Source organism: Eleutherodactylus coqui, chromosome 10, assembly GCF_035609145.1.
Source record: "Eleutherodactylus coqui strain aEleCoq1 chromosome 10, aEleCoq1.hap1, whole genome shotgun sequence".
Taxonomy (NCBI): Eukaryota; Metazoa; Chordata; class Amphibia; order Anura; family Eleutherodactylidae; genus Eleutherodactylus; species Eleutherodactylus coqui.
Window position 1 is genome coordinate 28,252,940 of NC_089846.1, and position 24,175 is coordinate 28,277,114.

The window sequence follows — 24,175 nt, forward strand, 5'->3', positions numbered from 1 at the left end:
CATCAGAGGAAGCCCTCAAACTCATAATTATTATTATTTTCTACAAGGCCAGGAATCTATGCTGCAAACTCCCGGTACTTATGGGTTATCTATCACCACTTTTTGAAGTTGACCCATTCAACGCTATCTTGAAGGCTATTGCCGCATTTACGCCTAATGTCCACAGACGGATTTGAATTGTGGAATTTGCGAAGATCCATGGTTCAAGCCACCCATAGGGAACCATGCATTTCAATTTACACGTACAGATTTGTTTGCCGGATTCCGCCTGCAGAAAACAAATCGCAGCACGCTCTACTTTAGTGCGGTTCCTGCACGGCAGCTTCCATTGAAGTTAGTAGAAGCCATCCAATCCGCAGCCCATCCACAGTTGACACTGCAGATGGGCCACATATTCCGCGGGAAAGTAGCATTTTGGGAAAAAAAAGTACTGCGCATGTGTGACGGCGCACTGGCCGACACTTCCACACACATCCGCACTACGGAAAAAAGAAGACCCGGACAGGTTAACAGGATATATTCATTTATATAAGTGCTGACAGAAAACCCACAAGTACAAACTTTCAAAACTCTCATCCGCATGATATATCTTTAGGAACTTGACCCTTCAGCCCCAGCTGTCCTAATCTGGGCCAGCAGGTTTCACAGTTCCTGCATTGTCTGGGGTTTCCCATTGGCAGCAAATGTGTTAAAGGTTTTGTTTGATGCACTTTCACTTGCGGACGCCTCCCCACATCTACTTCTCCTCCTCTCACATGCTCAAGAACCAGGAACTCTCTGACTTCTGAATATTACTTCTACAATCACTTTCCAGGTTTCAAAAAGTCTTGGGATCCGAGCACAAGGTATGATGGCCTGAAGTGTGTGAAGCCCTGGGTGTTCTCCAGCTCATATCACACTGGAGAAGTGTTACAATGTTGCAGTCTTGGCTTTATGCAGATGTGCTCTTTGTTTGATTAGTATGTTCAGTTGATACAAGCTCGCCTCCGATCAAGTAGGATGTAACGCTCCACATAGGAAGGTTTATCCAGCTAGATCCACAGGAGGAGACTTTGTGAGGATCTGATACTGCAACAAGGTTATACTTTGTGCAAAACATATTTGTACAAAATAATGATGTGATTACGGGAATGTTCTTCTGTCAATTCTATTCTTATTTCAGGGGAAGGGATGATATTTCATGGAGGGGAGAGGCGAATTGTTCTCGCATTTCTCATGCAGATATCTAAAGCGATTATAATATGACAAATGTAATGAAGTTGTAGCATTAGAAGAATTAACATGGTGGTGTTCTAGAAAAGTATGTTAACCCCTTGCCCCACTTCCCCCACCACCCCACTTCCTTCCCTATATATTGCAGGTGCCCAGAGCCAGTGACTGCAGAGGTGACCTGTTGATTGGAACCATTTAGTAAAGGACTGTTATTCTTAGGACTTATTCTCATTGTATATGCAATTTTGGTCTCTGAAAAGTGCAGGACTTTCATTACATTTGTGTGTTGCATGCGTTTTTGATGCATCTACATGCTTTTTCCATCCATATTGCATCTGTGTGCACTGTGGAAGGCCCCCTGCACACAGGCAGACTTGCATAGCGAAATCTGGAGTGGGATTCTGCAGCAAATCCAGTCCATCCATAGCCTGCTATGACAATATGTGATTTCCTGCCCACGAGTGGAACTCTATTGCGATTTTTCAGTTCATGTGGAAGAAATCGCAGCATGCTGCAATTTTTGTGTGGGCTGCGCTTGGCCAGCTTCCACTGAAGTGAATGCAATAATATTGCATTCTGCAATAATAATCGTTGCAAAATAGTCGTGGCAGCCGCGGCATCGTCATTGCGACGGCATGGCGTCCTCTGTACTGCGTGTGTGTGCCGGCGCATCAGCAGCAGTGGAGAGGTACATTGCGGTCACTGGCCGGGCACGGGGTTGAACTCTGTTGCAGGAATCCCGCATGCAGGGCCCAACCCACCCATGTGCAACCTAGTAACATGAGTAAAAACGCAATGAATATGCATGCAACTGTGTATTTCCTGCATTTTTACATGATTGCATAGTCTTTTATTAGGGTTTTTTTTTTTTTAAAAACAACAAAAACACCCCCAACCAGTTGCGTGAAATAGCGGGGAGGGGGGATGGGACTGAAAAAATGCACCCTCACTATGCAAGTGTAAGGAAGATGGAGTATTGCATAATGCTTATTGATATCCTTGTTTTCAATTAGCGGAGGCCAAAACTGTGACACCCCCCCCCCCCCCCTTCAGTGTATTTCTTTATAATGTCCTAATGGCACATGAAGGTAAATGAATGTGGCATGCAAGGACTCTGTAGGCTGTATTCACACGTCACTGATTTGCTGCAGACTTTGGTGTGGATCTGCAGTAGATTTCACCCCTTCAATTGAATTCAAATTGAAGAGGTGAAATCTGCTGCAGATCAGCAATAAAATCTGTGACAAAATCTATAGCAAATAAGCAACGTGTGAACGCACCTGTATGATGGTACTTGGAATCCTTACTTCAGATCCAAAGGCATTTCCTGCACCTCCAAATGATGCATCCATGTGAAATCCGAGGCCGAGTATGGGTCCCTAGAATCCCATAAGGCTGTATTAAAACCACCGGTCACTGACTTGGGATCAGTGGATGCTGTGGATCCATCTTGGCCCAGAACCACACATGCAGTCTTTAATGCAGTTTTTTGAGTGAACACCAGAAGGGAGACAGTCTTTCCTTTTATTTTTTACCTTTTTTATTTGGACCTTCTATGGCCTCAGCTCAAGCAACTGCTTCAAAAACTGCATGTGATGCCAGCCTTTAGGCAGGGTTCACACAGGGCGGATTCCCGTCGGAAATCTCGCGGTTTGGCCGCAGCAAAAACCGCAAGATTTCCGCCGGGAGAACCGCCGCGGTTTAAGCCGCGGTGGCTTTGAAGCGTCTCGGCCGCATGCTTTTCCGTTGCGGCCGGCGCTCCCATAGAGGAGAGCGGGGCCGCGACGTAAATAAACAAAAAAGGAAAGGTAAACACACCTGCTCAATCTTTGGAAACCGCGGCTGCGGCCGCCGCAGCCGCGGTTTCAACCAGATTTACCGCAGCGGATTAGCCATCCCGTGTGGACGAGATTTCTGAGAAATCTCATCCACATGGCTGGCTAATCCCGAGATTAGCGGCCGCGGGCGGATCTGCTGCGGCAAAACCACGGCAAATCCGCCCTGTGTGAACCCAGCCTTAGGGTAGATTCACGCATAGCCGAAAAAAGTCACAAAATCCGGAATGGCAATGTTCATAGAAAAAATGAAAGTGGAATTACTGTTGCAGATTTTGTAGTGTATTTGTTAAGGGATTTCACATAGCATTGAAGTCTATGAGGAAATTCTGCATCCAAAATTTGCAACGTGTTTAGTGAATTCCCTGATGTGAAGTTATTCTGACTTGACAACGCATCACTTTGGGGCTGTCAGCCGCAGCGGAGGATCGTGGCGTTTCTTCCATTGTTTTCAATGGGAGATATCGCATTGCTTGCACCTAGCACATGGTGCGATGCTGCCGTCGGCCCTATTGAAAACAATGGGGGCTGCTAGAGCACGCAGCGCGATAGAACATGCCGGGATTCGATTCCTGCATTGTGGTGCCATGTAGGAAAACATCGCTAGTGTGTATGACCTCATTCAAAAGAATGGGGCTCATATTTGTGCGTCTCGCAACGCACAAATCTTGTGCATTTTCTCTCGCCCGTGTAAAGCCGGCCTAAGAGTGTCTTCATAAACAGCGTTTTTTGGAAAATGCACTTGCAGTTTTTGATGCACTGTTTTGAGTTAAAGCCAAAAGTGGATTAAAGAGTGAGAACTCTAAAGGAAGGTCTTATACTTCTCCTTCCCACTGGATGCACTTCTTTCTTTGGCTCAAGAAAAGTGCATCAAAAACTACAAGTGCATTTTTTTTCTAAGAAGGTGTATGAAGCCACCCTTCTAGCCACTTCCGATTTGGTTTCCTGTTTTTCTGACCCTGCCACCTCTTAAAGCAATAGTACTATTGAAACAAATATCAAACCATAAAACAATGACCACTCGCACCATTTACCCCTTCTTTACAAAAGTAGGGATGCACGATCTGTGGCCCAGAGGCTATATGCAGTCCATGATGCCAATCTGTGCAACCCCCAACTATGTGGACCCATATGATTGTCTGTCCGGTGGCTGCTGTTGTGTCCATGCTAGAGAGGAGCGGCTTTGGGCAAGAATGAATAGTGCTCTGTGCGGCCAACACTGGGAGCCCCATATTTCAGGAGAATGGAGGTCAATATTGGAGGCATAGCTAAAGGCTTGTGGGCCTGGATGCAAAAGTTCAGTATGGGGGGCAGCCCCCACAGCTTAGCTCTCTTAAGAAGCCCATTGATGCAACACCAGCAGGCGGGGGCATTGCTAGAATCTTAAAAGATGAGATAGAGGATCCCAACGCAAAATCTGTAACATGGCCTACCAACCATCCATGTTTTCTTGTAGAGGAGCCTTTGGGCCCCCTAAGGCCTAGTAGTGACTACTACCTCTTTCCCCCCCCCCCCCCTCCCCGCCTCTATAGCTACACCCCTGGTCAATATCCCATAAATATCTCATATGGGATCACTGCTGAACATTTTATTACAGTTCTCGGGAGTGGTTCAATCTGACTATATGGTGTTCAGACCATAAAAAGTTTATGTATGCCAACATTAATATATTCATGGCCCTACGGTATCCCCGAATGCCTCAAATCCATTTTTCCCTCTGTCAGTCATACTGTGACACAACATGCTACTTTGAATAGCAGATGTAATTTGTGTAGCAATAAAATAACTGGGAGGTACGATTAATAAGACCGGCCTCAATTTCAATTCAACAGCAAAAAAATAAGTAAATGTGTGAATGAGAAAGATCTTACTGAATATGTGCGTTGGGGCTTTGTAGGTATTGCAGTGTAATTGTGTCATAGCCTGCAGGATCCTATGAAGTTTCTTGAGGCAGCAGTATGACCCAACACCAGAAAGTGTGGGAAAATGCAATCTGTGCTGCCAGTGTAATGCTAAGCTCTGGATAACGGGCATTACATTCCACGGCCTCAGAAAGTTGGCAATACAAGAACGTCTTTGTTGGGCATATTGTGCCGCAAGGCAGGGAAATCCAATAAAGTGGACCGTAATTCACCACAAAACAATATTAATATTTAGGTAAGGGGAAAAAAAATAATCATCCAATATTGTAAAATTTACTCCTTCTAAGGCTGCATTCACATGATGCAGTTCGGTTGCAATACCAAAAAGTGCATTTGCAAAACTGCATGCCTTTTTTTTTTGGCCATAATTTACTATAAACCTAGTAAAAACACACAAGGTGTCACAAATGCACTTTTTGGTGCAGTTTTATTGCAATGGCATCCCCCCCCCCCCCCCCCCCTTCCCCATGTGAATGGAGCCCAAGGCTGCGATATGTGCCATTTATGCAATATGTGCATAAATGGCACATATTGAACTATTTAACTTAATTGCCCATTTCAATGAAATGCTTGCGTGTTTCTCTTTTTTTCTTTCTTGCAAGCGCAAATATGCAATGCCGTTGTGCCAGTACGTTGTGTAAATACGCTTATGGTCATGTGACACCAGCCTTAATGATGAGGAAATTGAAGAAAGACTGGGGGGAAAAAAAACCCAAACTGAACTGAGCGTACGTGCGAGTCGGTGCTGAAATAGCAATGAGAATAAATGGTCCTGCAGAGAAGCCCCACGTGTATTATCACAGAGACGTGGACAGGATACATATGAGATACACCCTGTGTGCTCTTATATACAGTAACGCCTCACTAATCCACCGCAACACCTGTGGCTAGGAAGGAAAAGAATCGGCATACCCAAAGGTGCCATAGTTGGCCCATGCCCAGAAATGGACTCGTACATACACCCCCCCCCCCCCCCCCCTTCCCCTGGAGTTTAGTTTTGGTATGTCTAGCCTGACTTCTATTAATACATCATTTGGGCTGTGATTTAGTCTGTCCTTTTAGTATGAAGAACTTGATCAAGAATTCATGTAGTAATATCCTGATAAGTAAAGGACAGACTAAAATCACAGCCCAAGGGATGTGTTACTAGAAGTCAGGCTAGAAATGCCAAACTAAACACCTGGGGGTAATTGTGAGTCCATTATTTCTGGACACAGGCCTTTACCGTTAGTTTTGTTCCTTTGCCCATGTTGGTACTGATGTTTGTTAGGTTTTTCTAAAATGACTGATTGTTTTTTTGATTTTCGGACTGTGCCTCGTGGTTTTTGATCAGAGCGTTGTCTTCATTCTGTGCCTTTTGTGTTTCCAATAAAGAGATTTATATTTTATAACTTCGGAAGTGCTTCTTTCTGGTATCCTTTTGCACCCCTTTTTCATAGTCCTTGGTGATGCCCATCCAATTTTGGCACACTTAACCGAAACCAGTGTTTTTTTATAGATATAACTGACCTAGAGGGCACAAAGTAAAAGTTGCATTCCTGTAAACGCAGATTACTCAGCGTATCCCAGTCTAACAATATGTCATATCACAAGGATATGTGATGATATCCTCATTGGTGGAGATCTGACTTCCCTGACACCGCCGATTTAGAGAACAGAGTCCCAGCTCTGTCATTTCTCCTATACGTCGGTGCTCCAGACAGCCATTCTGCTGGAAACTAATAGAACTCCAAGTGAATGGTGCCATGTTCTGGTTCCCTGTTCAGCTGGTGGCTGGCAGAAATCGGCGAAGAAGCTGTAGTCTTTAACTAGTACTGAAGCCCCTACATTCAAAAGATCACGGGGGTCCTGGCAGTTGAACCTCCACCAATGAGAAAATTATATATTCTACTACCGTAGTATTGTAGTGGCCCAGAGTTAATGGGGCCCCTCCATAAGTGTGAATGCATTTGTCTTGTGCCTATGTGTTGTCTTCTATGTTGCATGAATATGATGTGTATTGCATAGCTGCAGCACTGAATGGGTTAACCGGTATGTGGGATGTCTGGAAAATGTATCATCTTGTATGTCATGTTATCGTGCTTCGCATATGTTCTTGCAAGGTGTCCGCAAGAGAGATCCATTCTGGGCTTGCAAGAGAGAGTGCTGTTCTGCAAGTGAGCAACACAGACACTATCTGTTCTGTGTGGTCCGGAATGGAAGAGGCTGGGAGGTATCCACCAGCCTGCCCTGGGCCTGCTTTACCCAGGAAATACCAGTGTTACCCCTAAACACACTGAGAAAGAGGAGCCGCCATGCAGCGTGGACGGCCCGTCTTTCAAATGTAAGTGCTGACCAGTAGAGAGCTGGAGAGCGTGAAGGAGATTGACCAGGAACAGAACCCCACAGATAACTTAGACTGTGGATTCATCTGTTATCCTGTGAATCTTACCTGTCGCACCACTTTGAAATCTGCACTATTTTTCCTGCTGGCGTGTATATTACTGTTTTGGACTGCTTTGCTTTAAAACGTTTCCCAGTGTGTGGACTGCTTATTTTTCTACCAACTAGATTCACCGCAGAGGAAGGAACAGTGGTGTCACAAGTGACAAAATGGACTTTTCAGGTGAACCGCATCTTGGGTTACCCAGTGAAACTTCCCCAGCGGTAACTTGGATGGGTCCCGTTGTTCCCTCAGGGGAGGAGATGGTAGAGCCCCGTGGCAAGGCCTCAATTTACCCCGCCATCTCCTCGGCTGTGGGCCCGCTCCTTGGATGCTGCAGTATGCCATAACTTTCTATGATGGTAGGATCCCATTAAAGGTAACCTGTCATCACCATTGAGCACCGTGAAATAAATCATGGAACAGGTCCCAAGGAGTCGGGGGGTGTACTTTTTATACTTGCCAGGCTTCCTATGCTGTCACCCATGAAAGTTGGCATACGGACAGTGTGGTGAACCAATCTCTGCAGGCTCTTGTAGTTCTCTAGGTTGCATTTACGTCGCCATCACTGGTTTCCATTGTTCGGCTCCATCCTTGCAGCAGAGTGGCAGGAAAACGTGAAGTGCCAGATCCAGCATTTGTTGGACCCGGACGGTGCCGAACAAACTTCACTGACTATAAAGGCGTCTGTTCAGTTTCTGTAGTGGAGAGAAATATTGTAGCATGCTGCACTATTTTGTCCAGGATTCCATGCTCTGTATAGAGCTTCCAGAATAGCTGTGAACCTAGCCTACGAAATAAAGGTTTCCTTCCTCCTCTGCCATGATCCACTATCATTTAGGGGAAATACTGAGGGGAACCGCTGCAGATATGGCCAGAGACAAATGAGGCCTGGATTGAGATATTGTGCAGTCATCTGAAATACAGAAAGGAATGGTGTTTTATCTATCTATGTAATTTGTATCTACCGCATCATTTGACCCGGTTTACAAAGCATTATTATCATATCAATGTGACTTTTGTGTTGAGTGGTTGTTTTTCTTCAGATTCCCGAATGGAGTTCCTGATCATGAGGTCTTCGGGAATTTTTTTTTTTTTTTCTTTGCATGAAGAAACTGAACAGCGGAATATTCTTTCTATCTACTTAGAAGAATATTTAAAGTGGAAGAGATCATGTGACCAATTTATCATACCGCTGATATTCAGAAGACTGCTGTTAACAAGTTTTTAACGCAGTGCAAGATAACTTCATCAGGAATTTATGAATGTTTCTTTCTAAGGCCTCATGTCCACGGGGTAAATCAGGCCCGCTACGGATTCTACATGGAGAATCTGCAGCGGGTCCCTCCTGCCCCGCGGACATGAGCGCTGAAAATAGGAATTTAAAAGAATTTACCCATCCGGAGCGGTTCGGGAAAGTCTTCTCTTCCTCACGGCCGGATCTTCTTTTTCGGCCGGCGGATGAACTCGTCACGGCAGCGGCACGTCGCCGACGTGCCGCGCGCATGCGCCGGGCACATCCGCCGAGCCGAAGCAAGAAAGATGCGGCCGTGAGGAAGAGAAGACTTTCCTGGTCCACTCCGGATGGGTAAATTCTTTTAAATTCCTATTTTAGGTCTCCCGCGGATCCGGACGGCTTCCATAGGCTTCAATAGAAGCCCGCGGGAGCCGTCCCCGCGGGAGACCCGCATGAAAATGGAGCATGGTCCAGATTTTTTCATGCTCCATTTTTTTTAAAATCCCTTTTATTGACCATCCGCGGGTATTTATCTACCCCGCGGGTGGTCAATGCATCCCTATGGGATGCGGATCTGCGGGCAGGAGAAGAGTTAAAATCTGCTGCGGATTTTAATTCTTCTTTTGCCCGTGGACATGAGGCCTAAAGGTCCTTCTACACGGACCGATTAATCCTTGAAATTCCTGTATCCGGCGGAAATCTGACTCATCGTTAAGTGTAAACGTATGCCTCGCCTGAACGAGAATTTGTTCGCTTCTCACTCGTCATTCAGTGTCTGAATACATAAAATTGCACAGATCGGCCCGTATAAATAGGAGAATTCTGCTGGAAATCCGTCCCGTGTGAACACAGCGTTAGTCATTTTACGAAGTGTTCCCTCTACTTTCAGTATCCAGAACTGATGTTTTCAGCTGCACTCCTTGTCCTCGGTTTGGTTAGTTTATGTATATAGTTGGGTGTGTAAGCTTGTATATCTTGGCCTAAGAACACACGGTCCAGCTGGTCGCCGCAGGTGGGTGTGGTCTGGTTACATGCGGCCCGCCACTCCGTGTGTCTCCAGACTTTTGCTGAATAGTCGCTTTATTAGAGACACCGACTTTCACAATTAGTTTCACTATAAGGAATTAGACCTGTGACCCCAGAGAGCAATACAAAATCATACGGCAAACTTTCCACAGATCGCTTGCAGTGTGAATTCACATTAGAATAGGAAAATCCAACGATCTGAATGACTTCCACCGAGGCCTGGTCATCAGTACTGGACTAGCCGGGGTCGGGAAATCGCTGCCAATCGTGGGGTTTTCTTGTGTATTATTGTGGAGAGTATTCCAAGAATAGTGTGATCAAGGAAAAATATCCAGTAAAAAGGATCTTGTGGATAGAAACAACTTGTTGCCTAAAGGGGTCAGAAGAGGATGTCAAGAATACTTGTGAAGAACAGGCAGTGCACAGTCAAGCACCGGAATACAACACTGGTGCTCCAACTAGTGTGTGTCCAATTGCACAGCTTCATATTTCTTAGCATGAATAGGCCATAATGGCAAATGACCAATTCTAGTGCCATTATTGTCTAAGGGAAGCAAAAATGGAAGACTCCAGTTTGCAAAAATTGGATCATTGAACAGTGGAAAAAACAACATCTGGTCAGATAAATCCATTTTTCTATTGCACTATGCTGATGGGAGGGTCAGAGTTTGGCGCAAGCAGCATGAAATCGATGAACCCTTCCTATCAGGTAACAACTGGTCAGGCTGGTGGAGGTGGAGTAATGGTGTATAACGTTTTATTGACAGACCCTGAGTCCTCTGATGGACGCTATGGAAAATTGCTGCAGTTCTAAAAGCTGAAAAGTTCTACTAGAATGTAGTAATGTTACAGTGTGCTGTGCTTTTAAGTTTGTCCATAAATGGGATATGATTGAATTTCTGTATAATTGGTGAAAGCTCTAAAAAAGACTACTTTTTGGTGCTGCCTGCAAATTCATGGCTTGCTGTCAGATTCCTGCAGATTTTACAGCTGTGGGTTCAGACTAGACAGGGTTTGCTTGTAGTCTGTTATGTGGATCTGTGTAGGGGCTTTAGCTGTTCATGACAACTATTTGCAAAGTTGTTTCATTTTAGATGCATCTGAACAGGTAAAAAAAAATTAGTTGCAAATGTGGGCGTGGCCTCTAATCAGATTTTACTTTTTGTTTAGAATGTCTAATTAATAACCCCTCCTGAATACATAATATATTGTCTCAAACAGTTTTTTTCCCCTTACCAGGTTGTGTGGCTGCACCTATACTCAGCCGTGATCTAGGATGGTTCTAAAGCAACGTATAAAGCTGCTGTTAATTGGGAATGCAGGGTAAGTTCCATCTCTCTATATAATAATATATACATTCTGCACAAGGTAACTAGAGGATTGTCAATATGTCGAAAATGCAGGAGCTGGTACGGGGACTTCAGACTGGGCAGAAGATTCCACCAGGTTCACATCTGCATGGCTTGCATTGTGGATTTTTGCTGTGGATTTCGCCTCCTATTTGAAGGTAGCATTCCTGCAAGTCAATATCTGACCTTTTTAACTCTGGTTTTGGCTTATATTCCCAGTCATTGTTACAAAGCCTGTTAAAAGGTCTGACATTGACTTGTAGGAATGCTGCCTTCTAATAGGTAGCGCTGGAGAGGCATTGTACAATCTCTCATTTGCATACTAAATTTCCCAGAGGAGCATGCATGACCTTATAAGCCTTCTTGCACCTATCATCTTGGGGATCTCCCTAAGGAGAAACTATACACCCCCCATCCCCCCCCCCCCCCTCCCCAGACCTAGAATTTGGAAAGGCTGTCCCTTCACGGTGGTCCCATTGGGCAGACCACCGCCAATCATAATGCTATGGCTTATTCTAGCAATACGTCTTAACATATAAAGGGTTGTCTGCCCTCTTTTCAAGCGACGACCCATCCTCTGGAAAAGTAATTAGTAGCCGATGGACAAGGGTCTGCCGCTCGGGACTCCCGTTCATCAGCTGATCCTCTGCTGTCCAGTGTAGCGGGCTAGACGTAATCAGCAGTCAGCACAGGAAGTAGGAGCGCAGCTTCCTTCCTGTTGAAATCAATGGGAGCGCTGCCTGCTACTCTACTTCCTTTTCTCCTGGTGAGGATTGCATGTGACGTTCTGATCAGGAGAGAAGTAGGAAGTGTAGGAGCAGCATGGCTCCAGCGCTCCAACTGTCCGGCCTGCTGCATTGGGCAGCAGATGATCAGCTGATGGACAGGAGTCTTACCGGCAGATCCCTATTCATCCAGAGGATGTCATCAGTTGAAAAGAGCAGACAAACCCTCTAAATAATGGGAATAGTCATTTACGACACAATAGCATAAGTAGAGGTGTGTGTATATGCTTATGTTGATATAGATTGTGTTCTCTAAATTCTCTACCTGCAGTGTGGGAAAATCGGCACTAATGAACCAGTATGTCCATAATCGCTTCACGAACCACTATAGGGCAACAATAGGAGCAGACTTCTTCACGAAAGAACTGCGAGTAGATGAAAATCTGGTCACCGTGCAGGTAAATCCAAATCCAGTTGTAAGGGACTTCTCGCACAGGACGGAATATTCCGCAACACTCCCTCCTGCGGCAAATTGTGCACCAAAATCTGCACTGCTAATGTGAGGCTTTTAATTCAGAATTCTGCTGGCAATTCTGCATCAAAATCCCCAGTTAGATATTAGTCCAGAATTACAGGATAATATATTCCGCAATGCTGTTATGCAGAATAATCCGTCCAGTGTGAAACGTCCCTGAAAAGGTCCATGTGCTGCTGATGTCTGTATTCTGCCACAACATGTAACCTCTTTGATTTATATATATATTATATAGTATTTTTTATTTTATTTTTTTTAACTAAGCCATCCAAAGCCTCTACTGGTGCGTTCACACTGTTTTCCTGCAGATCTGCTGCAGATTTCATCCTTTCAATTTGAAATTATTTGAAATTCAGAAATCTGCTGCAGAACTGCACTGAAATTAGTAATTCAATGACGTGTGAACACACCCTAAGGGCGCCTACCTACAAAAAACAGACCTGCTGTGAATTTTCTGTAGCAAAAGCCACATGTGTTGCTATGCAGATTTTGAAAAAAAAAGGTTTGGTACAGTGTTTGCCAGTAGAGTAAAGTGTGATTTATCGACCCTTCGTCAGGCTAATGAAACTGGTTTTGCATGGGGCACAAATATAACACAAATGCAGAGACGACACCCTTCTTGATCTAAATAAATGTTCACAAATAGAAATTTGAGACTGTCTTGCACTCAAGACTTAAAATAACACTAACCTGAGAAAAGAGATAAATAATCAGTCCACTGAGCTAAGGAATGTCTGTTATTTTTCCTTTAAAGCCCAACCATAGAAAGAGATGGAAACACTAGCCCTGCAGCACCACGTATTGGATGGCAACTTTCTTACAAATGAATTTCTGAATTTTTATGAAGTTTAAAAAGAAAAAAAAGAAAAAATGATTGGGAAGAAAACACCCTTCAGACCTTTCAAATTCTCCACTTATGTGAAATCCCGGGCCGAGGTTCATTCCATTCTTGACTGTATCAAACATGGCCATAAATTTATACTCCCAAATCCTTCTGTGACGCTGCGACTTCAAGTTGCCCTTCTGTATGATAACTCTCATCTGCCCTATGCTATGTCCGTGACCACAAAAATGTTTTGCCACAGGTAAATCCGCCTTTCCTCTCTAATTGACTGGCGATGAGATCTCATCGTGGCTCTCAGTTTTTGCCTTGTTTCTCCGATATTAAAGCCCCCCCAACAGGACATGCACTGCACAGGATCAGGTATACAACATTGGATGGGGAGCATGTGAATTTAGAAAATTTAAAGGAAGCAGCACAACGGGAAACAAGCATCAGGAAATTTTCTTAAGGCTTAAAAGTACATCCTTTTATTATAGTATCCGCAGGTAAAAAGCAAGCAGGCGACGTTTCATCCGATGCAGCGGTCTTTGTCAAACTTAACAAAGGACTCCACATCTATGGTGGCCTGGATTGTGCCATCTGGGAGGGGACCTATGGTTGATAGTTTGTTCAGTAGGTCAGTGGTTTCCTGCAAGTAGCTGGTTGTGGGGAGATAATTTGCCTCCCTGGGTTGCCAGCTTTGTGTTTCGGAAGCACATAGAATACTCCAACCCAGGGGTTCGCCAGTATCAAGTCCAGAAGTTTTGTGGAGCCCACAGACAGACTCCTGAGGACCCCTCTCAATTCTCTCACATACTTCTGAGTCGGGTCTTGATCCAGTTTGGTGTAGGATCTGGTATCCATCAGCTGTCTGCTTCTTTCTTGTAGTTCAATGTATTCATGAGGACTATAGTACCACCCTTATCTGCAGGCTTAATGGTGATCTCCTTGTTTGAGTGCATAGCTGGCCCTTCTTTCTTGCATATTGATATTAAATGTTTCCCTTTTCTGCTTGTCCAGTATAGTAGATTGCACATCATGTCTAAAGGAGTCTATATCTTTATCCAAAGTGGGATTGTGGCCAGTAGGGGGTGTCCAATTGGACTTCTTCCTGGCCCCTAGTATCTCCTGTGTTTGAGTGCTTGGAGGTCCTATGTCCTCTTTGTCATAGAACTTTCCTCCATGCCACTGCAGAGTTCTGTTTTGTCAAGCAAAGTTGGACAGAATGAAAGTCCCCTGAGGAAGACACTGAGCCCCACATTACTGGAGTTGTGAGATGACTGACTGAAGCAGCTGATTATACCTTTTGTCTGTTTCCTGTTGGGGGATATATATAATATATATATTTTTAAACTTCATAAAAATTCAGAAATTGATTTGTAGGAATTAGAGGAGAGAAAACAGACATCCTAAAACTGTCACATTCCTTAACTCAGTGGACTGATTAAGTATTTATTTCTTTTCTCACTTTGTTTAGTGTTATTTTTAAGTCTTGAGTGCGAGACAGTCTCAAGTTTTTGTTTGTGAACATTTATTAAGATCAAGAGGGGTGTCGTCTCTGCCTTTGTGTTATATTTGTGCCCCATCCAAACCAGTTTCATTAGCCTGACGAAGGGTCAATAATCACCCGAAAGCTTGCTGTAACATTATGTATTTTTGTTTAGCCATTAAAAGGTATCATATCTACAAGATTACTTTGGTTTCTCTCACTGAGAACAATCACACTTGATGCAAATTTTGTCATGGGTTTCCCCTATGCATTACAAAGGCTGACCTCTGCTGTAAAATTTAGTACAAAGAATTGATTTATTGCAGAGCCTAAAATCTGAAAGACTCATTAACAGCACTGGGAGTCTAACCTAAGAAGTCTGAGTGAAAGGAGGAAAGTATAGAGTGGGGAAAGGATAGAGGGAACAGGGCCAAGGCAGAGCCATGCAGCCCTATAGGTCGTCCTTAGGCTGGGTTCACGTGGGGCGTAATTGCTGCGGAATTTCCGCGCAGACTCTTTGCATGTAAATTCTGCCCGTGGATTTTTATCACAGGATAAGACCTCAAAGTGGACGATATTTGCAAAAATCCCATCCACACGCTCTGGCCAAGCCGCAATGAACTTGACATGCTGCACAGAATTTAAAGACTCGGCATGTTAATTCTTGCCCTAATTCCGCGGCGGCCTCTCTATGGGGAGAAACGGCTGCAGCTAAATGCAGGCCGCAAAGCCACTCCAATATTCATGGCGAAAGGCCGCAGGTTTTGAAGCTGCATTTCTCCTGCGGAAATCTCGCTGTATTTCCGTGCGGTCATTCCGTGAGATTTCTCACCATATGCACACATGTCTATGCGCTGTCCGGTAAGTGGACTACACGCACATTGGCATGTATTTGCATGTCCTAATTCTCGTCCATGATATATACAAGAATAAGTCCGCCTGAAACACCTGCAGCATAGATAGTCCCATAGGCTATAATGGGTCTGTGTTAATGCACGAACCCAAATGCGTTAAAGTGCAAGAGGCCTAATAGAGAAGGGTATCAAGCAGCCCCCCCCCCACCACCACCACCTATCTTCCCTAGTAGGGCATGTGGAAATGGATTATATAAAATGGATAACCAGTTTAGCTTGTTTGTAAATCCTGAAATGTTTTTAAGGAAATGGTGAACTTTCTCACTCTTCTAGATCTGGGATACAGCCGGCACTGAACGCTTCCAGTCCTTGGGTGCGGCATTATACCGGGGTACAGACTGCTGCTTGCTGGTTTTTGATGTTACAACCCCGAGCTCTTTTCAAGCCCTCGATACCTGGCATAAGGAATTCCTGGTACAAGCGGACCCTTCCTCTCCAGAAACCTTTCCTTTTGTGGTCGTTGCCAACAAGGTGGACGTAGACGAACGTCAGGTCAGTACAAGCTCTACTCCACAGTAGGCACTTTAGGGTTTTCTGGCAAGTTGGTTGGAATGGGCCGCCTGTTATGTATCCAGTAAATCACCTGCGTTCCTTACAAGACAGAAGTTCCATTTAGTGGGGGCCAATGTGTCCTTGTACCATCTGCTGCTCCAAATTTTGGGGGAAAAATAGTGGAGGTAACATGACCCGAATAGTCGGCTATAGGAAAAACTCCCCTTAAACTGAACTGTTTTAAAAGGCAAAGGTCTGGCCTTAACGAAGGAAGTCAGACAACTGATTTAATATCACCTTTTCTCTGTGATGAACAACTACGAGTATCTCTTCCAGCTAGTGTTCTGCAGCTGCTGCACCTGCGTCCTGAGAAGACTCTTCGCTGGCAGCTTTCCATACCAGTCATCACTGTTTGCATTCAAGTTGCAGAATGCTAACGTGGCACACATCCACAGGGCGCACGAACTGCTGCTCGAACAAATATTTGGAGACCTACATGTACATAGTATATATCTGATGGTGCTGGAGAATGCTGGGAGCTTGTTGAATTTCTGTTGGCAACTACTTTACTTTCATATGCACTAAACTTTAAACATGAGGCCATGGGTAGTAAGTAGTGCATTCCCTCACTGGGGTTCTCCAACATGAGTATTCTTCATATGGTACGGTTTACTACAGCAATTGTAAGGGAATCATCGGAAAAGGCCGGCATTCTGCAGCAATTTTACAAAAAATGTAGCGTTTGGCATGATCTTGTGGCAATAAACGGCACCATGCGAATACGGCATTCGGACAAAAATGAAACCTGGTGTCTATGCATTCTGAACATGAGACAGTTTTTCAATAACTTGCACAATGGCGTAGATTCATCGAAGTACAGAAAGTACGTATTTGTGGAATTATATTGGAAACCTTGCCAAACCTAAGACTTCTGGCATAAAAAACGCGCAAACTTTTGTGCAAGTCCCACTTACACAAAAACAGCTACCGTTGGGTCTTTCTTCCTTGCTTGCCACTCTTCTAAAGGTGGATGGGGCTTTGCAAATATTAGTGAGGCGAGCTCGTTGGCTTCACTAGAATTTGTCCCCAGAGCTGCCGAAAATTACAGCTGAAATCTGACTGCTTGTGGCTTTCAGTCTCTCGCACGGACATGCGCAAAATAGATTTAAACGTGTACTTTAAAAAAGATGGGGAAAAAAGGGAGCATTTCACCCTGGGGTTCTCTTATGTGTATTTGCGCGCGTGAACATGGCATTTTTGCGGAATGAACTAGGTTTAGGGGTTTTTTGCGCGCATCGAAATATTTCACTGCACTTATTACGGGCGCATGGCAATTGTGTTGAGCAAAAAAATGCACCAATTGAAATAGATATCTCTAATGTTTTCCAGATATGTTCTTTTCCCTGCACAATTGCGCAGTGTTTCGCACGTTTTCTAGTGTATTTTGTGCGCATCACCATTAACTTCTATGGGGACTCTTGGTGTGCAAATGTGCAGGAAAATAGAGCATGTGTTGAAGTAGAGCGTTTTCTTTGTGTGACTGAAATGTACAGGAAAAATCTGCACATGTGAACGGACCCTTTGAAGTTAATAGATTATACTCGCTGCGTGTTGTGCGCACAAATGCGCCCGTATGAATCTGGCCTAAAATGCTGGTCTAAGTTGCCCCCATGGTATTTGGGCTGAAGGTCTTATTTATGATGGTCGTTTGCCAAGATTTTCAATGACTCAGAGTAAGTGGGGTGACTACCGTAGCACGTTCTTCACCAGCGGTAGAAAAGAGTCCCATACAAGGCACTGTTAAACCCTTGCATTATATTCCTCAACAAGGAGCGGGCACATGTTGGGTAAAGGGGTTGTGTCATCGAAACAGTCCTAGTTCATATACGGTATTGGGACAGAGATACCTCAAGGAGGGGGTCTCTCTGCTCTGGATCCCCCTCTGAGCCAGAATGGAGAGCAGCCCTATATGATTGGCTCGTATCGTGAAGGAGAAATACTGTGCTTGCCACAACTTCCATGCTGAAATCCGTTGCTTACCAGGAGCGGGACCGAGGGTAGTCAGCTGATCACTTGGATGCTTTTTGAAAAAGGTCATGTGTGATGAGAAAACCTGTTTATCGCTATCCATCCTATTCCACAGCAATTTCGAGGCACATGGGGAACACAAACAATAGGAAAATTACAGAAATGACATATGGTATTCAATTATTTAGAAATTGAGGTGGTGGAGTGATACAGAAGGTATAGGGGAAGGTGGCGAAGCGGGGAAATGCAGCAACGCGACGATTACGTGATATACAGTTTTGAGGATACAAACTGGGTGGGGGTAGTAGAGGAAGTGTGGAGCAGGAAGGGTACATGATAGGCAAAAGTGAAAAGCCATAGGGAGGGGCAGGGGGCATATTGTGGGGGACTAGATCAGGAGGTTTGGTATGCTGCTTTGAAGAGGCGTGTCTTTAAGGCGTGTCTGAAGTTCCGTGCGTCGGGGATTGTCCGGACATTTTGGGGTAGAGCGCTCCAGAGGATGGATGCTGCTCTAGAGAAGTCGTATAGGCGAGCACAGGAGGTTCGTATTAGAGGTGAGTTTAGCGCATTGGAGCATGCGGGCTGGGTGATGTATAGATGAAAGGGAAGTGATGTACAGTAGCGCAGCGCCATGGAGAGCATTGTGGGTGAGGGTGCTGAGTTTGAATTGAGTTCTTTAGTGTATGGGCAGCCAGTACAGTGACTGGCATAGTGCAGAAGTGGCTGGATAGGACGGTGAGTCTGGCTGCCACATTTAATATCGATTGGAGAGGGGAGAGTCTGGTGTGGGGAAGGCAGATTAGCAGCAAGCTGCAGTAGTCTAGTCGGGAATGGATGAGGGCGACGAGTGTCTTCAGTGTGTCTGTGGGGAGAAAGGACGCATTTTAGCAATACTCCTGAGGGGCAGGTGGCATGTTCGGACTAGAGATTGGATGTGTGGGGTAAAGAAGAGGTCCGAGTCCAGTGTGACACCCACCCCTACCCCAAGGCAGCGGGTGTGCTGTCTGGGGGTTATGATGGTGCCAGATACTGATATGGAGATGTTGGGGGGAGGTCAACTGGTTGAGGGCGGAAAGACAAGGACCGTTTTTGAGAGGTTAAGTTTAAGAAAAAGGGAGGACATGAGGCAGAAAGACAGTCGGTGATGTTTTGGAGGAATGGTGCTGAGATGTCACGGGAAGAGGTGTATAGTTGGGTGTCGTCAGCGTAAAGATGGCATTGGAGGCCAAATCTGTGCATTGCTTGTCCTATTGGGTCTGCGTAGATAGAGAAGAGCAGGCGGTCGAGGACCGAGCCCTGGGGGACCCCAACAGCGAGAGAAGGTGGAGAGGAGGTAGAGCCAGCAAAGGAGACACTGAAAGAGCAGTCAGTGGTAGGAGGAGAACCAGGAGAGAGCAGTGTCCTTTAGGCCGATAGTGAAGTATAGGAAGGAGGAAGTTATGGTTGACAGTGTCAAACATAGTGGAGAGGCCAAAGAGGATTAGTAGAGAGTAGTCACCTCTCGATTTCGCCATCATCCTGTCCTTTTGATGCTTTTGTGAGGGCCATTTCGGTGAAATGTAAGGGGGTAGAAGCTGGACTGTAGGGGGGCGAGGAGAGGGTTATCAGAGAGAAAGTGTGTGAGGCGGGAATAGACCAGGCGTTCAAGTAGTTTGGTGACTAAAGGGAGGTTGGAGATGATATAATGCAAGCTGACTGGCATATGGTCCAAGTGTTAATGACCACACCCAACATGCTTGGCTAAAATTGACCATATATAATTTTCCTCCTAAGCTGGATCTCTAGCATTTAACTGAAAAAAATGACACTTTTAAGGCAGGCAGATGTTTTATTAAAGTGAAACTGTCACCAGGTTCAAGCTGCCCAAACCACAGGCAACATGTGCCCATTCAACCCATGTATGTTGTATTCTGAAACATGGTGGTTGGACAGCATGAACCTGGTGACTTTCCTTTTTTCAGATCTATATTAAGCAAAATACAAACAATATGGTTTGCTTGTGGCTTCTTTTTTTCTGTTGGGCTGTCGGGCATATGTTCCATTTTCTAGTATAAATGGAAAATGCTAAAAGAAAAAAAGTTAGTGTAACCGTTTTAAAGAGTTAAAATTTGGTCATCAATAGTTAATCTGCTAGGGTTCACCACCGCTCAGGACTCTGGCTGATCAGGTGATTAAGTGTCACTACACACTGGTCGGAGTGGAAGCTGTTGCTCTGACCTCTGTGTAGTGGCCGGCGCTTGTAACTGCAAGTTCAGCTCCCGCTGAGTTTAATAAGACCCCAGCCTGCAGTTATGCCGACCACAGGGTTCAGAGCAGCAGCTTCTGCTCTGACCCACTGTGCATTGTGGTGCTGATGGTGGGTACCCGATCAACTGATTGGCTGGGGTTTCAAGTGTTGGACCCCAGCCGATCAACTATTGATAACCTGTCCTGAGGATACGTCATCAATAGTACTTTGCCTGGAACCCCCCTTTAAAAAAAACAATGACAAAAGTGAACATGAAGACCTTATAGCTGCCAAGTTATGTTAATTCTTTTGTTCTAGGTCTCGCCACACCAGGCGCAGCAATGGTGTAAAGCTTATAATGCGGAGTACTTTGAAACTAGTGCCAAAGAATCTACCAATGTAGAGGAAGCCTTCCTAGCGGCAATCAAACTTTCCTTAAAACAGGTATGTACCACAATAATGGAAAATGCTTGCCTTCACACATGCAGGATCCTTGAAATACAAGGGTTGAATTCCGCAAGTGTACATGCGCCCAAACCCACGCCATTCAGGTTAAAATTTGGCCACCAGAATTGCTGCGGGTATTCGGTTGCGGATTGCCCACACGGATTCTGCCATGTGAGAAGGTGGCCTAAGGGTAATGGAAAATCTGCATCCACTCTTAATTGACATGTTGCAGATTAAAAATCTGCACTGCAGGTCAATTACCTCTACAGTATGTAGGTACTTCTGTCTCAGACGCACATTTATGGCATATACATGTCTGATACATACAGGTGCCACCACTGGGACCAACGCCTATCGCCAGAACGAGGGTCCCCCCTGACCCACTGCTTGGCCACTGGCAGACAGAAGTACGGAAACAGACAAACTGGCTGTTCTACGCCATTTCCGTAACTCCCATGGAGGTCAATGGGAATTGGAGACAGTGTAGCACAGTAATCTATGCTGTTTTTGCAACTCTGGCATTTTAGAAGAGCGTAGCTTACTGTACTATGCTGTTTTGTGCAACTCCCATTCACTTCCGTAGAAGTTTTGGAAACGGTGTAGAGCAGCCAAGTTCAACTATTTCCATACTCCTGGCCACGGTGTACATGTTGTATTCCCAGCTCGGCTCGGCCATTTTGGCAGAGATGGAAATAACCCCATTAAAGTGTCTTTTTGTTAACCCCTGTTAAGGCCTCCTTCCCACGAACGGATTTCTGCCGCGTAATTCGCGGCGAAAATCCGCTGCGTTGCCCGCAGCTATTAGGTTCTATTGAACCTAATAGCACAATGCTCACGATGCGTAATTCCAGCGCGGAATTACGCACCGCGATTTCTCCCGTCCTCACCCGCAGCATGCTCTATTTTCTGCGGGTGAGGACGGGCTGTACGCACTGACGGCTTCCATTGCAGTCAATGGAAGCCGTCCGTTCACGCTATCTCCCGCTGTAACCAGCGGGAGATAGCGTGAAAAAACGCTTTCCCGCCCACCGCCGCGCGTCATCTGACGCCAAATGACGCGGCCGGCCGCGTCACGTGACACGGCCGGCCGCGTCACGTGACACGCTCGGTGACGCGGCGGTGGTGGGCGGTGACGGGCGGTGACGCGGCGGTGGTGGGCGGGGAAGCGATTTCACGCTATCTCCCGCAGGTAAGTATAGGGGCTCTGGGGGGCGCCGTGACGGGCTTCACTGCGTAATATTACGCGGCGGACCCCGTCACGCTCGTGGGAAGGAGGCCTAAGACAAACATTGGTTCGTTGTGTTTAGTTTTTTTTTTTGTTTGTTTGTTTTGTTTTTTAATACTGAGCCCCCACTGTCACCAAATACCCGCCTCCCTGTTGCCATGTTGCTCCCATGCTGCAAGCTCCAGTCTTTTGTTAGGTCTGTGGCGGTCACGTGGGTTGTTGACTCATGTGACCATTACAGCCAGTAGAAGCCCGGACAGGGACTTCATCAGTGACATTCTGTAAACCTGCCCAGACTTCTGCATTAGAAGCCCACGTGATGGGTTTACAGGAAGTCACCTTGGAGATGCCACAGCCACGGGCTGCCGAAATGACGATCCGTTGCCATGTTGATTTTTATATAGTTTTGTGCACAGGGGTTCACAAAGGACCAAATTTAATTTAAAAAAAAAAACTTCTGAAAACCCCATTGTTTTTGGTACAGTTTTCACTCTTCCAGTTAAAATGAAATTGCAGAGGTGAAATCTGCTGCAGATGTTGGTGCAGAACGCACCCTTATAAGGCTCCATTCACACGGGGCAGTTCAGTTGCAATTAAAGCCGCACCAAAAAGTGAATTTTTTTTTCAACTGTGCGTTTTTGCCAGAGTTCAAGTAAAATGTGGCAAAAAAGGCACAAGGTTTTACCAATTCACTTTTTGATGCAGTTTTAATTGCAACCGAACTGCCCCGTGTGACTGGAGCCTTAGGCCTCATGTCCACGGGATAATTGTTATTTAAAATCCGCAGCGTTGTTCCTGCACGTGGATCCGCGCCCCATTGGGATGCATTGGACACCTGTGATTTAAAAATTTCCGGTGCATGAAAAAAAAAAACCGCGCCATGCTCCTTTAAGTGCAGATCACGCTCCGGATGGCCTCCATTGATCTCTATGGGTGCGGGAGATCCACTGCGGATATTAAATGTAAATTAAATGGGTGCGGGAGATCCGCTGCAGATTTCAAGGCTGGGAGGTGGGGTAAAGTGGGCAAAACACCTACAGTGTAAAAATTGCATCCGCGTACATACACACGTGAAAAAAACCCGCATCCACATGTCACCCGCATGCAATTAAATACAATTTCAAGCTCATCCGCAGCTCAAATCCGCAGCGGATCTGATTTTCCCTGTGGACATGAGGCCTTAGGCCTCATGTCCACGGGGAAAATCAGGCCCGCTACGGATTCTCCATGGAGAATCTGTAGCGGGTCCCTCCTGCCCCGTGGACATGAGGCATTAAAATAACAATTACTCACCTCTCGCACGCTCCGGATCTTCCCTTCTTCGCAGCTTGATCTTCTCTCCGTCGCGGCCGGATCTTCTTTCTTTGGCCCGGCGGATGTGCTCGGCACGCCGGCTGCGTGCCGCGCGCATGCGCTGGGCACACCCGCCCGGGAGAAGAAGGAAGATCAGGCCGCGAAGGAAGGAAAATATGCATCGCCCGGAGCAGGTGAGTGTAATTCAGGTGCGGGTCTCCCGCAGACCCGGACGGCTTCCATAGGCTTCAATAGAGGCCTGCGGGAGCCATCCCCGCGGGAGACCCGCACTAAAATGGAGCATGTCCATTTTTATTTATTTATTTATTTTTCATGCTCCATGACTTTTTTACATTCACTTTTATTGACCATCCGCGGGTATTTATCTACCCCGCGGGTGGTCAATGCATCCCTATGGGAAGCGGATCCACGTGCAGGAGAAGAGTTCAAATCCGCTGCGGATTTTAATTCTTCTTTTCCCCGTGGACATGAGGCCTTACTGTGTATGCTTCCAGCTAATTCCCAACAGATGCCCTTTCCTCTATGCTGATTTGGGCATTTATGTGATTTTTCTTATTTATTTTTATCCATTCCTTCACAGCAAAACCTCCTGGGACAGCTGATTGCTGACGGTGATTCTTTGATTCTATCAGAAAAGCAGGACAAAGACAAAAAGAAGTGTGACTGCTAACCTTCTAGGACTGGATGTGCTTGTGCAGGCAGCTCACAGGGAGAGCGCACCACTGGGATAGATAAGACACCAAGCACCTACAATGTAGGCTCACTGGCCAGCAATGAGTTATGGATGAGTTTGTGTTCTGCCATCTATTGGACAAACTAACTTATTTTAATTCTTTATATCTGAATTCACATATTTAATATTTTACAAATTGTTTAATAAACTTTCCCAATGCTAAATTCAGGAACGTTTTTTCTTTTTCTGACCTTCACCCCAACAAAAGTGTGATTTTTAG

General features: G+C 45.5%; 1 protein-coding gene across 2 annotated transcripts; it reads left to right on the plus strand.

Moving 5' to 3' along the window:
- Nucleotides 1-717: 717 nt before the first annotated feature.
- On the plus strand, nucleotides 718-24,123 carry LOC136580284 (ras-related protein Rab-7a-like). 2 transcript variants are annotated; one of them, XM_066580729.1, is made up of 6 exons: nucleotides 718-845; nucleotides 10,894-10,977; nucleotides 12,060-12,186; nucleotides 15,763-15,981; nucleotides 20,555-20,680; nucleotides 23,803-24,123. In XM_066580729.1, exons 2-6 carry the CDS (start codon nucleotides 10,931-10,933, stop codon nucleotides 23,890-23,892), a joined length of 609 nt encoding a protein of 202 aa, XP_066436826.1. In that variant the 5' UTR covers nucleotides 718-845; nucleotides 10,894-10,930; the 3' UTR covers nucleotides 23,893-24,123. The 2 variants fall into 2 exon arrangements, with proteins under 2 accessions (XP_066436826.1, XP_066436827.1); XM_066580730.1 differs by lacking the exon at nucleotides 718-845 and adding an exon at nucleotides 1,056-1,078.
- The last annotated feature ends 52 nt before the right edge of the window (nucleotides 24,124-24,175 follow it).